The following is a 14,663-nucleotide window of genomic DNA, read 5'->3' as shown; positions in this document are numbered from 1 at the left end:
CCCTATCTCTGCTCATAAAAGGCTCACATTCACCTGGAACAGGACTCAGTGAAAGGAATTCAATTATATGTATCAATAAAACAGCAACAGCACTTTCTTTTTAAGTTTGAGTTGGACTAACTTGGCTGTGATGATCAGAATTCTTGGGCCAAAACTGCCATCTAAAGGACCAAGACAGTACTGCAGTCATACATTGTTACGCATCGAGGTTAAGGTATTACTGTTTCTGGACACAAAATTAACAAACCATATTTGAGAAATTAGTAATTAGCATGCGGCAGAGGAATACACAAATGCTGCATCTAAAGTTACAGAGATCATGATCATCTCTTTCGCACAGTCTGTTTTATTCTTGAACAACCGTAATACATAAGTGTTAAGAATAATTAGTTTCTATACAAAAAACATGATAATGTGATTTTCCAAATGAACGTTCCTTTAATTTGTAAGAAAATTGTAACGTACGTGTATTGACATCAGTATCATGTCCTGTATGATCCTGTTATTATAAATAAAAATCATTTCTGATATAATAAAAATGGAAAACACGTTATCACAAAGGTTTTAAGCTCTTATTCAAAGTGTTTGTGTGTTCTCCTTCCATTTTTGCTTAAAAATACTCACTGGCCACTTATTATCACTACTTACACCTTGGTAGTACCATGTTGTCTATGGCAAATTCTGATCATACCATGTGAATGTGGCAACAGAGTTCATCAGAGCAGGCAATGATTTTATAATGTGTAGCTGAGTTTTGATGAGTGTGTAGTATGTTTTCTGTCTTTATCTTACAGAAGTGCCACCTGGTGAATCACGGTTGCCTTACTATCAGCTTGAAGCACTCCGACAATTCTCCTCTGACGTGTGACAAGGCATTTTCACCCAGCAAACTGCTGCTCTCCGAATATTTTTTCTCTCTCTTTTTTTTTGAACAGGTGTACCTACAAAAAATCTTTAACCTCAATGGCATTCAATACCTTTATGTTCTTTTATAGCTACACTATTTAAGATATTAGTATTAAGAGAATAAACAGAAAAACTGAAGGCTATTCGTAGTGTAAAATAAGTAATTGCAACACACCTAAAATATATACAATTTCCCTCGGGAGATGTTGGAGACCAAAGCAAGGTTAAAATCACACTTATTATTTGGTTTACAGTCATTAAATGGCCTGAAACAAAACTCCAAATTAATGTTAATCATGTTTTGTGCGTTTTACATATTCAAAGTAGTAACTGCTAGCTTAAAATGCTCAACTTTAAACCTTAATTCTTTGCACGTAATCCTAAATGTCTCCCTTATATGCATCTTTATATTGTTAAGAATACAACGGCAGGGCTGTTGTATCACTGAGGTTACATCCTCTGCAGTTTTTACCTACTTGGCACTTTAGAAACCTGAGTAAAATTCAGCATTCTTTAATTAAAATGCTAATATGGTGATTTTTTTTTAATCAGCCAATTTCTGTCATTTATAAATGAACGTATTCCTAAGAGACTTAAACTAGTGAGAGAGTTTGAATGACCTTAAATCCTGACTACATTATGGAAAACTAAAATAAGTCATCGTAATAATTAAAAGTATTTGGCAGCTAGCATTTGATATGTACACAATTCCACTAGTAATTCTATTGTTTTGTACTTATTTATTACTTGTGTGTATGACATTGCACAAATCCAAATATCATTTTTGTCCTTTGTTTTCTTCACATTAATCCCACTGCCTTGAAGCTTCATTTTCTCTGTTGGGCTTCTTAAAATTCACCTAATCTCTATTGCCCGTCCCACCCACTTATCGTGTGGTTTTGTAGTGTCTTCTAAGAGGAGAATATTGAGTAGCATATTGCACTCAGACACTAGTCATTAGGCACAGGAACTGTTGTCTTTGAGATAGGCTGAAGTGGTGGAGGAGAAACAGGAGGAGGGATTATGAGACTAATTCCCTCATAACTTTTTCCCCTCATTAATTTTGTTGGAGGGCATGAGATTCTTTAAATGCTAATGTCCAATAAAGATGTCAGCAATGACATTTTACAGTGACTGCACAGATGTGAACAAGGTTGACTGTGTTGTTGTGGAAGAACTTTTCCCACTCGCCTCATCTTACTTGTCTCACATGTTAATTTGAAGGATCCTTTATTGGGATTAAACATAACGTTCTGACACGTACACTTACTTATCCTTCTTATATTCAAACAAGGTCAGATGCAACGGGTATGTCCTGTCCTCAAAATAACTTTGTGGTACTGCTTGAGTCTAGCTAGAAAAAAATATTGGCAACCACCAGCGGTACCCCTCAGCCTTCTAGTAGACACACAAAATCCTACGTCACCTCATTGTCAAGTTATCGCACTCACATGATTTTCAGAAAACTTAACTCTGAGCTGGAGGTCGAGGTCATTGAGATTCAAACTCAGCCGAGATTTTTAGTAGACACACCTATGACATCAATATGAAGCTCCTACGTGGCCTCTTTCTTGAGTTACCTCATTCACAAAGTTAAGTGTCCCAGCCACGATGACAATAATCCCATGAGATTCTTACAGCTGAGGGGTAAAAATCTACACACAAAACCCCAAAATCAAACATTTCCAGAGGAAATAAACTTTAATTCACATACAATTTGATTCTATTTAATATACATACAATCAAGTATATTTAGAGGAAATTGATCGAGGTCAACGTGGCAACAAGTTGATGAGCCACCAAGAGAAATACATCCTTATTTGTCATCATAGCACACGCACCGATGTACAAAAAGGCAATCCTGTATTTCCTTAACAGCACCCATTAATCACCTAAAAACAAAGGACAAAAATCACTAACACTTCCAGAGTAAAATCAGTCCTTACAATCCCACTACGCTGAATTAGTGTCCAAAAGGTAGCAGGTGAAATGTATCTGTACGCAGCTCCTTTGTTTTCTCCTCCAAGGACAAATCATCGTCTGAAAATCCCTTTTGAAGGGATACGATTGTTTCGACACACAGTCATTCTGCTGAGGCTGACCACATTGCCAAGCTGCAGTCGGCCCTGCGCAGCACCCTTTGGGAGTTTCATGAAAATGCGGCGACACTAAAGGTTTGCATAATATCGGTCCCTGTTCATGTAATCTCTGTACGCAAACTTGGCGTCTCTCTTGCTGTGCGGGATCCGTCCGAACGGCGCATGGTCGTTGAAACATGAGTCGAAGACCTCGTCGACTATTTTCTCCGCCTCGGCTCGGCTAATTTTCCTCACGGCCAGGATGGAGCGAAGGGCGCGGCCTCGGACGCACTCCTGTCCAAGGAAAGCACACGAGTTTGGTTTGAAAATGGAAGCTGCGAGCTAAAATCTGCAAATAATTTTTGACCGGTGAAAGTACCTGATGATGCCGCTTAAAGCCGAAGTTGAATCTAGCAACTTCGTTGGTGAAGGAGCAGTCTCCGCTCAGGTTAGCTGCCCGGATCTGAAACAGAGGCACCAAAAACTAGAATCTTTGAGGAGCTTCACTCTGTGAGGCTTAACCAAATCCTCCCAGAATCCAGTCTCACTACTCATCAGTAAGTTTCACGATGCTTCCAGACACTTAGTCAGGGGGGAGCAACATTAGGGAATCTAAACAGCTGATGCCTCCCTACTGTTGGAAATTCCAGATCATTCTCAGTGGAGCTTTTGGACACTAGTAGTATTATGGAACTACTCTTGTTATTCAGTCCCAGTTTTCTTGTGAAAAGAAGACTTCACCACTCACCTCTGAACAGGCCAGATGTCTGAAGTTATTGAACCAGTCCACATGGGCCCGGCAGTGGTCAAAGGCATGTATGAGCTCATGCGTGACTACTCGGTTCATGTGGGACTGCTGGTGGATGTTGTTCTGACACAAAACGATCTGGGGGGAAAAAAACCCAACACAAATACGGTCAGTTCTCATAGGCCCGCACGGTCTGCAACACCTCTGTTCTTGTGTTTCCTACCTGAGACGAGGCCGCGTCAAATCCACCGCTGACCGTCCCGTCACAGTCCTCACAGGAAAAGTGCCGATCTTTAAACACTTTACTGCATCCAGAGAGGAAAAGTGAAAACACTGTGACGCTCTTTATTTTGTAAAACTGTGCTTTGGCATATTTGTCACACTAACATGTTTAAGAGCAAACAAATTGTAATATTAGACAAAGATAACACTAGTTAATACAAAGTGCAGCTTTTAAAAGATTATTTCATTTATTAAGGGAAAAAACTGTCCAAACCTACCTCACCCTTTGTGAAAAAGTAACTGCGATTAGAACTGCAATCAAGTGTTATAAACAAACTGGTAATGAGTCTTTCACATCACTGGGGAAGAATTTTGTCCCACTCTTCTTTACAGCATTGTAATTTATTTTGGGGGTTTTAGCCATTCAGAGGTGGACTTGCTGGATCGTGCTGCAGAACACAAGTGTGCTTGAGCTTCAGAGCATGAAATGATGACCGAGCTTACAAGCAGTCCAGACCATCACACCACCATGTTTGATTGTTGGTATGCTATTCTCCTTAGTTTAATACCAAATGTAACAAGACACAAAACCTTTCAGAGAGTTCAACTTTTGTCTCATCAGTCCAGAAAATATTTTCCCAAAAGTTTTGGGAATCCTCGTCTCAAATGTGAGACGAGCCTTTATGTTCTCTTTGGTCAGCAGTGGTTTTCTCCTTGGGACTCTACCATGGATGCCCAGTCTCTTTCCTATTGTTGAATCATGAACTCTGACCTTAGATGAGACAACTGAGGCCCGCAGTTCTATAGTTGTTGTTCTGAGTTCTTTTGTGACCTCCTGGGTGAGACATCAGTGCACTCTTAGAGGCACTCCTGGGAAGGTTCATCACATCACTTTTTAAGAGCTTTTAGACGACTTCACTTTGTTGAACAGGTTCTATTTAAAAGATTTCTTAAAGGTCTGGTGGTAAACAGGCCTGGATGTGGTTAAAGAAATTGAACTCTGCTTTCCAAAAACAAAAAAACGTTGAAATATTATCGACAGGTAACTCATGTAGGGTGGGCGATTACTTTTTCACACAGGGCCAAGAAGGTTTGGGTAGGCAAAAATGTATTTATGTTTTGGGGAAGTGAAAATGTTAGTGAATTTGTTACTCTGGAAAAAATTGAAATGGCTTTTTAAGCATTTGTACTTAAGATTTTTATATGTATATAGTAGCTGTAAAACGAATAATCTGCAGCAAAGTTAAACTTGTAAAACTGTTCATTTCGACTGCTTGTTAATAATAAAAAGCAACAGCAAGAGTATCCCCCCTTTCCCATTTGTTGGGACTGCTCTGTATATAGATATCACTACAGTAATATGAGACTAACAGTGGAAGGTCAAGCGTGGTACTTTATTTTGAAGTGGCACGTACCATCCTGAACTCTTCATGGCACTGAGGAGGAGTTTGGCGTAAGGACCTGAGAGAGAAGCACACAAGCTAGTTAGCATTATCATTCACTGCTAACTGAATCAGCTAACGCTAAAAGTGCTGCCAATATAGACTGTGACTTTGTACACTGCAAAAGGCATGCAGTCCCCCGAACCGGCAGGTATTTGCTTCTTACTGCTGAGGTGACGTTCCCTTTTTAAAAAGTAGCTAACACTGATACTCACTGGTTTCCACTGCGAACTGTAACATGACCTGACACTTGTGGTTGAAAGTGAACAGGCTCTCTGCGATTGAGGTCTTTTTGTGCTCTCCCGGTTTTCTCTCCGGGAATAAGTCATATCCATATTCCTCCTCTTGTTTAGTCTGGTCCATTGTGCGAAATGCCCAGAGTATGAAAATGTCACCATGAAGGTCCTCCTGGTTAGCTGCAGACAGCTAGCAGGAGGGGTCGTCACTGTTTTGTAGGTCACGTGGGACATTTAGGTCAAAGGTAATGAATATGGAAATTGAGTTTGTTATCGCTGACGTCACTATTATGAAAAATAAAAATAAAATATAGAAATATAATTCAAAGAAATGCGGAGAGCAATAAAATGTTAGTCTTTTATATAGTTAATTGGCTAGACTACAGTGAAGATCGTCTATTCGGAATGGGCAGAAAAGTCGTTAACTCGAAGTGGGTCTGAGGACCAAAATTAAACCAGTGTATCAAACGTTTTCATTTATAAGCTGAGTATATTTTGTGTTTCGTAGTTAATGTACTGTCAATCTACAGGCGTGTCAGCTTATAACAAATTATATGGAGTGACATTTGTGCCTTTATTATCCAGTCAATAGATTTGCGATTATAGATTGGAGGCAGAGTCCGTGCAGGTTTGGAAATGTGAGTTCAAAATGCAAAAAGTTTTAGATTTTATCTTTTGATGCTAGCCATCCACTGGCGAGTCTTCACTGGAGTGACAGCTTGAAATCATCCACAGTCAGGGAACTTAGATATGTTTACTTGCAATAAAAATACACTGCCTTTAATTTTAAACTTCTCATGTTTGGGCGCACATTAAAGTCACCAAAGTGACCCCACACTAACATAGACGATCTCTGGGTACGTGCAGTGCTGCTCACGCAGAGCAAAGGCTGCTGGGACCTTGCTGTCATGGCTGCGAACGTAAACAGAAAGCTGTGAATAAACGGCACTTTTTTCTTGTAGTTTTTAGCCAAACTAACGGAAGCTAAACTCTAACTGTGAAGCGGGAAGAGAAGTAACAGGTATTTCACACGTTTTGAGCAGCAACAGTCCGTTTATTTTATTTAAGTAAAGCAATGTTTTTGCTAGCCAGCTAGCTTCTAGCCAAAGAAGCGTGACGGCGTGATTCTCGTGTTTTCTTCCCGACTGCCGCACGAACCCAAAGGCGACAAGTGCCGCTAAGAGTTTGTCCCCCAAACAAATGTGTGTTTCACAGGGAGGGACATGTCCGTGGGAAACAAAGCCGCCGAGTTACAGCTTCAGATGCGGCAAAATGTGGAGGAGCTGCACAGCTTTGTGAGGGAGCTGGAGAACTGGGAGGCGGACATCAAGACGAAGGATGAGGAGCTGAGGACAGGGGTGGTTCAGGAGGTTCAGGTATGCCCCCCGCTGCAGACAGCTCGCGAGGCTCTTGGTGAACTGAAGTCCGTCCAGGTGTCAGCAGCTTCTTGTCTCTGTTGTAGAAAAAACTCCCTCCAGTGAGGAACAGGGACTACAGAGCCAAGAAAAGGGAGAAGAAGAAGAAGAAGGAGGAGGTTACTGGAGATGGTGACACAAAAACAGAGGAGGCCAAACAGGCTTCGAGAATAAAATCATATGACTATCAATCCTGGGACAAGTTTGATGTGGTATTTTTAAAAACCTATAAAACACACTTGGCTTTAGAAGTAAAACTTGTATGCAATCTGCTACAACTTTTATTTAATTTGTTTGATTTGTTGTGGCAGGAAAAGGTAATGGAAGAAATGGATAAGGAGGAAGATTGTCCTGCAGAGTCCAACGAGTCAGACTCGGAGGAAGCTTCAGTAGATCCAGAGAAAGCGCTGGCCGAGAAGGAAAAGGTGGATATTATATGTGAGGCATTAAAAAAAGGAAAAATAGATGTAGTACTGTACAGGCCAATCATGATCAACCCAATGTACGACATAGGGTTTTACAGGGGCTTGCAGTCACGATGTAGGTTTAGATGTCCTGCTGAAGGATAAATCTCCAATCAGGTGATCATGCAGGATACATCAAAATAAGTTATATAATCTGAAAGGGTCTGATACTCCTTCAAGGCCAATATAAATTTTTTTTAATACAATTATATTATAACCAAAAACTGCCTTTTTAAAGTGTTTTCCAGGTAAAAACACATCAAACATGTGAGCTATTTGATTACTCTTTGTCACAGACATTTGATTATTGCAGTTTTTACCTGAAACTATGATTTATCCCATTATATTCCAAGTTTCTTATAGAGAGTGTGCACTTGTATTCATTTATCCTTGCTAACAACATTTTTTTTTTGTCAGATGTTGTTGATTATTCATTTGTGGCGTTCCATATCCAATGTTCCCCTCATAACATGGATGAGCAGTGATTCTCTCGTCTGATCTTTAATTTTTAAAATTTCATGTATTGGCCTTTATAAGTCTAGATACCGATATATCTGCAGATGGTTAATGAGCACTTATATACGTTATGTTGTAGGATTTACAAAGATCAGAAGCCCCCCCCCACACACACACACACACTTTACAGCTATAGTTTCTGTTTAATTTTCAGGGTAACAATTTTTTTAAAGATGGGAAGTACGATTACGCGATTGAATGTTACACGAGAGGAATGGCTGCCGATCCTTACAGCCCCGTGCTTCCCACAAACAGAGCTACATCATTCTTCAGGCTCAAAAAGTGAGTCGGAGCACCAAGAATGAAATCACACAATTAGAATGTTTGTGTAGTTTTTTTTTAATTTTATTTTTTTCATTATTTTTTCCATTTTGTGTTTGTGCAGGTACGCTGTGGCTGAGTCCGACTGCAACCTGGCAATCGCTCTTGACAGCAAGTATTTCAAAGCGTACGCGCGGAGAGGAGCAGCGCGGTTTGCGCTGAAGAAGTATGAACCTGCATTAGAAGGTAACAAGCGTACCAACAAGACAGTATATTTTAATTTGAGCGCCCTTAGATGACAGTAAAAATATCCTCTGTAGATTACGAGATGGTTCTCAAGCTCGAGCCTGACAACACGGAGGCACAGAATGAAATAAAGAAAATCAGAGAGGTGGGTTAGTGCACAATGTGTGTTTGTGTGCGCACAGTCAACTTGGCGGTTCATCCTCTTTGATCTTCTCCTGTGTCCGCTTCAGGCCCTTGGACATCAGGTGGCTGCCGTTGCAAGCAAAGCTGCAGAGCCCCTGGAGGCCCCTGCAGTCGATCCTGATCAACAGAGACAGATAGAGGAGCAGCAGAGGAGACAGGAGGCGGTTTTCCAGAAGGACAGAGTAGGATTTTTGATGATGATTCATGAAGGTTTTCATGATTTTAGCAGTGTTTCTGCTTTCTTCCAAAAGATCTTAAGTGATGAGGGTTATTGTGTCTCTAGGGGAATGCCTACTTCAAAGAAGGGAAATATGAAGCAGCTGTAGAGTGCTACACCCGAGGCATGGAGGCAGACCACATGAACGTGCTGCTGCCCGCCAACAGAGCCATGGCTTATCTCAAGCTGGAGAAGTAAGGATACTTTTTCTTGACACACATTAAAAAGGCCTTCTTGTTTCTGACTGGCTTTGTTTTTCCTTTCCTTCTGCTGCAGGTTTAAGGAGGCGGAGGAGGACTGCACTAAAGCCATTTTCCTGGACAGTACTTACTCCAAGGCTTTCGCCCGGAGAGGTACAGCCAGAGTGGCACTAGGAAAGCTGGAAGAGGCCAGACAAGGTGCAGTGTGTTTGTGTTTTTATGAGCCCAAAAAACGACATTGTGTCTTCTGTCTGTTTGCTGTTGGGTTGGTTTTAATCTTCGATTCTGTTTGTGTGTGTCACAGACTTTCAGCAGCTGTTGAAACTGGAACCTGGAAACAAGCAAGCCCTTAACGAACTCCAGAAACTGCAGATGGTATGTGTCAAAATCCAGTCATTAGCCCAAAACTAAGTAGTCATAGAAGAAGAAAAACAATTAAATAATGAGTCAAAAGCATTAGCTCCATTAGCTTCTGATGTCTTTATTGGGCTTGAGATTTTTCTCCTCTCACTTTAGTCTTTCTCCTGGTGTTAGTACACAGGCTCCAGTGGCCGTCTGCAGGCTGTGAACGGCTCACAGATGAGAACAGTCCAACCAATAGACAAACCAACACACCTTCGCTCAACCGTGAGTAGCAAATGTCTGTTTAAAAAGCATTTCCTGGATTGCAAGCGTCACTCTTGGCACCCCTTATTGTGAGGGACCAAGCAGCCAAAACAAAGAGGACACAGGCAAAAAAATATCTTCAAAAAGGGTTTTCTTTATTTTAACCCTCAAAAAGTCCAAAATTCAAAACCATACTTGCAGGCCCATAAAACAGGTCAACTAAATATAACTCTACAAAAAGTAATTTCCAGAAACTTAAACAAAACAAAGTGAGACACAACTTAACTCACAAACTGACCTAATTACAAAGACACATGAGGGTAGCTTTTATAATGATTTGGCCAAACCATTTGAACACAATAGGGGGGAAAACAAAAACACACTAATATTAACTAAGCACAGAATAACCTAACTAAACCTAAAACACCCCTGCTCCTGGTAAGCCCATGGTTGGTCCTGCTGAGCAGGCATTTTGTCCCCAGAGTCCTCAGCCACACCTTTTGCCCAGACAGGAAACAGCCACCGCCCAAACCCAGGTAACTCAAAGAGAAACATAATTAATATAACAAAACATTTTAGAAAAACCATACAATGCTACTATGTGCGCGCCTCATAATACCAGTGTTAGGTTTAACCAAATGATTAATGAATTATATTAATGAAGAATACTGCAAAGCAAAATAATAAAGTGAAAAATGGACTAATTTACCCCTGTGTGGCTGCTGCCATCACACTTAGACTAGTGTATTTGTAAACTAATATGAACTATGTGAAAGTGGATTTGTGATCCAGCGGAGCTCCGTTTGAACACGCTGCTGAGAGAAGACAAACACTTATTTTGCCATTGCTTGCATGCTATTTTGTTTTGTTTAGTTTTGTTTTGTTTTGCAGGCCCATAAAAATCTTCAGTGCACATGTGACTTTTATTATGTTAATTTTAATCTTTCCTGGAATGACCAGAATCAACGGTGGGGTCCTTTTAATTTTATAAAGCTTGACAAACCTTTTTTTTTCTCTGCAGAAACCTCTGAGGAGGATAGACATCGAGGAAATCAGCGGAAAGATTGTGGTGCCCGAGGGGGAATCAGGGGCATACAAGCCCTTGGTGCAGGAAGTGGTGAAGGAAGTAGAGGAGGCGTCTTCTCCCCTGTCTACATCCCCCAGCGCCAAGATGATCAAAATCGAGGAGCTGTCAGAGGTCCCCTCACAGGCATCAGAAAAGTAGGTGTCAGCATTTTTGAGTATTGCTCTTAACTTTTCTGCACTAGTTGTTATTTTATTGTATCAGTTTTTGTCCTATTAAAAGTTATTCTTCATTTCACCAGACAGCCCAAACAACCAGAGCAGGCAGAAACCGTTCATCCTCCTCCTGAACCATCAACCGAACCTTCCTCAACAGGAACAGACCTGCCTCCTCCACCAACAAACAGCTTCCAGCTGGAGGTGGACCTCCGCAGGATTGGAAACCAGCCCGAAACTGTTTACAGATATCTGAAGGTGAGCCTCCATGCGCTTTTCTTTGTCCCGTCTTCCTCCCCTCACCTCACCCAGTCGCAGCAGATGAGCCTGGTTCTGCTGTTAAAAGGAAGTTCTTCCTTCCCACTGTTGCCAAAGCGCTTGCTCATAGTGTCATATGATTGTGGGGGCTTTCTCTGTTTTCATTATATTTTTGTAGAGTGTTTACCTTACAATAAAAAAGCACCTTGAGGCCACTGTTATTGTGATTGGGCGAGTATAAATAAAATAAAATTGAATTTCTATCAAGTTATCAAAGATTTTTGGCTAACAGGAAATAGCTGTTCTGAACCAAATGTTTAAAAAAATGAAAATAGGCTGCTGGAGTTTGTTTTAGCTGAAATTGTCGTCTTTGTTCTTGCTTTTTTTGTTTGTCTTGTGTTTTTATGTACAGCAAATAAAATCTGAGGCTTACGCCAAGATTTTCCACAACTCCCTCGAACCTGATATCCTCAGTCTTATCCTGAGGACTCTACATGACTTCTACATCAAGTAAGTTTTTTTTTTTTGTTTTTTTTTTTTTAAATGGTGTCTACGTCAAAGTTATGGTTAATCGTAGTATTATTATGCATTAAGCATCCTGTTATTTTCAGTCATACTCAGACAAATAGGTGCAGCTAAACTCTTAAAGTAGTGAACACGTGTAGCTCTGTGGTGGATTTAAAAAAACAGCTTTGTTTGCAGGAATGAAGAGCCGGCCGTCATACTGGAGACTCTCAGGAGTCTTGCAAGCGTGAGGCGCTTCGATATGGCTGTTATGTTCATGTCATCACCAGAGAAGAAAGGTGGAGTCTTTACATGATGCGCCGCTGCAAACGGCTCATAGGTTCACTTTGTCTTTTTCATCCACATTTTTCCAGCATATTGATCATTTCTGGGGGGGTTTCTTTTCCTCACAGTGCTCAAAGAACTGTTTGACTTTCTTCACCAAGCCGACCTGGACAGATCATCTATCACGGCTTTGCAGAAGAAGTATGGCGTGTAATTGCATTGAATGGAAATTTGGCGCCTCAGACTTTGCATTTCAGAGAAAACCAAAAAAATCAGCTGTTGTTTGTTTGCTGAATAAACTTTTGTTTAATAAGACTGCAGAGATGTGAATCTTTCCTCTGGAAAGGCGCTGTCGTTTTCTGTCATAAGCGAGTTTATTTAAAGTTGGAGGCTGGGAATTCAGTTTCAGCTGCATTTTAATAAAAAATAAAGAAAAACTTTTCACAGAGGTTCACTTGACTGTTGATTAAGATAGACTCTGCAATTTGCAAATGCAATAAAAGCAGATGTTTACCTTCAATAGCAAGAAATTGTTCAGAAATGTAAATGGAACCAAGTTATTAATCACAGATCCTTTATGGGGTTTTTGGAATATCTAGGCAGGCATACAGAGGCGATATTTAAACGTACCACTCCTATTGTCCCAAATTTAAGTTTGTAAAAGTTTAATTGAGAATTAAAGGTTTTAATCAAATTTTAGTTGTGTTAAAACTCTGTAACAATATGAATGGGTCTGTGTGAGCAGTTTGAAGTAAGCCAAGAAAACTAAATAAGTTTTCAGTAAACTGAACACCAAATAAAGAATCTTTTTTTAATGTGTTTGGACTTCGATAATTTGATGAGTCTCCCCAGGTGTGAGAAATGGAAGAAAATGAGTTTTAGTAAATACCCAAGCTGTTGAGTCTTAATAAAATCCAGGAAAATGTGGAACCGAAAGGTTGATTCTGTTCATCTGGATGCAGCGTTTTCAGTGGGAGAAACGTTTGGTCCAATCCAAGTGACGTCTTCAGTCTCAGCTGACTGCAGGTTTCACCAATTTTGTAAACAGTACATTTGCATAATGACTGAAACCAGCCCACTGAATGAACAATGGGCTGTGAGGTCAGTTCATTGATCAATATGCAAATTGTCATGATCAAAGACCTGAGTATCGCTCACAGCATTGTAATATGGTGACAGATGGACCCTTAGGCCCCCTCTCCAGTTCAGAGATGTCCTTTTCCTTAAATGACCTCTTTGATTGCCGATCAAACCAGCGTTCCTCCCTGTCCAGGATGTGTACATCCCCATCATTAAAAGAGTGTCCACTGACGAGGTAGCTCTTCTGTGTTGTGCCATCCGCTTAGCCAGATGTTTGGTTTCCGCGATGTATAAATCATGGCAATCCTCCTGGCACAGCGTACGCTATATTACTGTGTTGGAGGACCGATTCCTTGGGGTGGACCAATTTTAGGCGCAGCGTGTTTTGGGCTTTAAGCACCACAGAGACTCGGTGTTTAGAAAAAATGTGTCTCAACTGTTCTGATACTCCTGACACATCAAGGATCACTAAGGGTTTTAGCTTAGGGAGCATGTTCTTCAGCTTCCCTGGCCGCTGTGTCTGTGGGGATGGTGTTGGCTCTATGTTGTAGTGTCCTGATGACACCCAGTCTGTGCTCAAGTGGGTGATGAGAGTATGTGGTAGTTGTAAATAGTAAATGTGGTAGTGCAGCTACAGAATGGGTAAACATAGCCTTGCACATACAGTATATATGTTACTGATGCTTGTGCAGAGCGGACCAGTGGGTGCAGTTCTTCTAGCGTCTCCATGTCAGTGAGGCTCTGCAGTGAAAAGCACATAAATCAGTGCACATGAACAACAGCTACAAACACCGAGCCATTTTCTGATGGGCACAGAAGAGATGCCAGTCTAAATTTTGTTGTACTTGTATAACGACAACAAAGATGATCCTATCCTGTTATTGTAATTACAATAAGTGGAGTTATTTCAGTTGCAGGTTGTAACACACAGTAGCATCTTGATGAATCTAACTCACCCAACCACCTTCAGTGTGAATGCCTACCAAACTGTTGCATATGTCTGCATATTTTTAAAATGCAAATGTTAGCTTTTGTACAGCAGGTGGAGCCAAAGCTAAAACAAGACTAGCTAAATGAGAAACTGGGCATGCTTTCCAGTTCCAGAGCAGTTTTAAGACTATACACACACTCTTACAGGTGATTTCACTGCACGGTCAGATTTTATTTGTTCAGATTTTCAGGATACAGAAGAAAATATCTTGCCACGTGTAAGTCGTCCTGATCCCATACGTTCTTGTTCACATGCTAAAGAATGTCACAAATATCTTAATAGCTATGCCTCGTATGCGCCGTCCCTTCTGTACTCTGATATGAAAGTCCTTTCAGCTTCACTGATTAGAAAGTACAAATAGAGACTGGCCCATTGTAAACAAGTGAGACGAGCATAAAGTGCTGCATTGTCAGGTTGCAGGTGAGTCATTCACTCTCAAAGCCATTTTATCTTGAGCTGATTCACAAAGGCCGGAAAATCTGACAGAGAAAAACACACATATATGAAAAAGAAACATTTAACAGTGAGATAAAAACTCCACATCTTTATTGTAGTTAACACTATAG

General features: G+C 40.6%; 2 protein-coding genes across 3 annotated transcripts; one reads left to right on the top strand and one right to left on the bottom strand.

Annotated features, from left to right (window-relative positions):
* Positions 1 to 2,210: 2,210 nt before the first annotated feature.
* atp23 (ATP23 metallopeptidase and ATP synthase assembly factor homolog) lies at positions 2,211 to 6,007 on the bottom strand. The gene is made up of 6 exons (XM_086269271.1): positions 5,612 to 6,007; positions 5,370 to 5,415; positions 3,956 to 4,037; positions 3,733 to 3,870; positions 3,364 to 3,447; positions 2,211 to 3,278 (listed from the first exon to the last, which is right to left on the bottom strand). Exons 1-6 carry the CDS (start codon positions 5,757 to 5,759, stop codon positions 3,075 to 3,077), a joined length of 702 nt encoding a protein of 233 aa, XP_086125397.1. The 5' UTR covers positions 5,760 to 6,007; the 3' UTR covers positions 2,211 to 3,074.
* Positions 5,428 to 12,470, top strand: rpap3 (RNA polymerase II associated protein 3). 2 transcript variants are annotated; one of them, XM_086269269.1, is made up of 17 exons: positions 5,428 to 5,547; positions 6,848 to 7,008; positions 7,095 to 7,259; positions 7,359 to 7,472; positions 8,182 to 8,309; positions 8,413 to 8,534; positions 8,609 to 8,679; positions 8,765 to 8,899; positions 9,001 to 9,128; positions 9,211 to 9,332; positions 9,439 to 9,509; positions 9,669 to 9,761; positions 10,762 to 10,961; positions 11,066 to 11,237; positions 11,650 to 11,747; positions 11,940 to 12,040; positions 12,155 to 12,470. In XM_086269269.1, the coding sequence occupies exons 1-17, from the start codon at positions 5,526 to 5,528 to the stop codon at positions 12,238 to 12,240; spliced, it is 1,989 nt and encodes a 662-aa protein (XP_086125395.1). In that variant the 5' UTR covers positions 5,428 to 5,525; the 3' UTR covers positions 12,241 to 12,470. The 2 variants fall into 2 exon arrangements, with proteins under 2 accessions (XP_086125395.1, XP_086125396.1); XM_086269270.1 differs by lacking the exon at positions 5,428 to 5,547 and adding an exon at positions 6,499 to 6,653.
* The last annotated feature ends 2,193 nt before the right edge of the window (positions 12,471 to 14,663 follow it).

The sequence above is a fragment of the Aulonocara sp. 'chitande type north' Nkhata Bay genome, linkage group LG17 (genome assembly GCF_057382095.1).
Source record: "Aulonocara sp. 'chitande type north' Nkhata Bay isolate Kocher_YH1m ecotype deep benthic linkage group LG17, A_spYH_male_GT1.1, whole genome shotgun sequence".
In the NCBI taxonomy this organism is placed as follows: Eukaryota; Metazoa; Chordata; class Actinopteri; order Cichliformes; family Cichlidae; genus Aulonocara; species Aulonocara sp. 'chitande type north' Nkhata Bay.
The sequence above is the reverse complement of the archived record's forward strand: the minus strand, read 5'-3'. Positions and strand labels throughout refer to the sequence as shown.

Excerpts from the sequence above, each read along its gene's own strand:
- atp23 (XM_086269271.1), bottom strand. The coding sequence starts at position 5,759 with ATGGACCAGACTAAACAAGAGGAGGAATATGGATATGACTTATTCCCG. Across the intron at positions 5,416-5,611 it reads ACAGTTCGCAGTGGAAACCA|GTCCTTACGCCAAACTCCTC; the intron begins GTGAGTATCAGT and ends CTTCTCTCTCAG. Across the intron at positions 3,279-3,363 it reads GCTTTAAGCGGCATCATCAG|GAGTGCGTCCGAGGCCGCGC; the intron begins GTACTTTCACCG and ends TTCCTTGGACAG.
- rpap3 (XM_086269269.1), top strand. The coding sequence starts at position 5,526 with ATGCAGTCCCCCGAACCGGCAG. Across the intron at positions 8,535-8,608 it reads GTATGAACCTGCATTAGAAG|ATTACGAGATGGTTCTCAAG; the intron begins GTAACAAGCGTA and ends TATCCTCTGTAG. Across the intron at positions 11,748-11,939 it reads CTACATGACTTCTACATCAA|GAATGAAGAGCCGGCCGTCA; the intron begins GTAAGTTTTTTT and ends CTTTGTTTGCAG.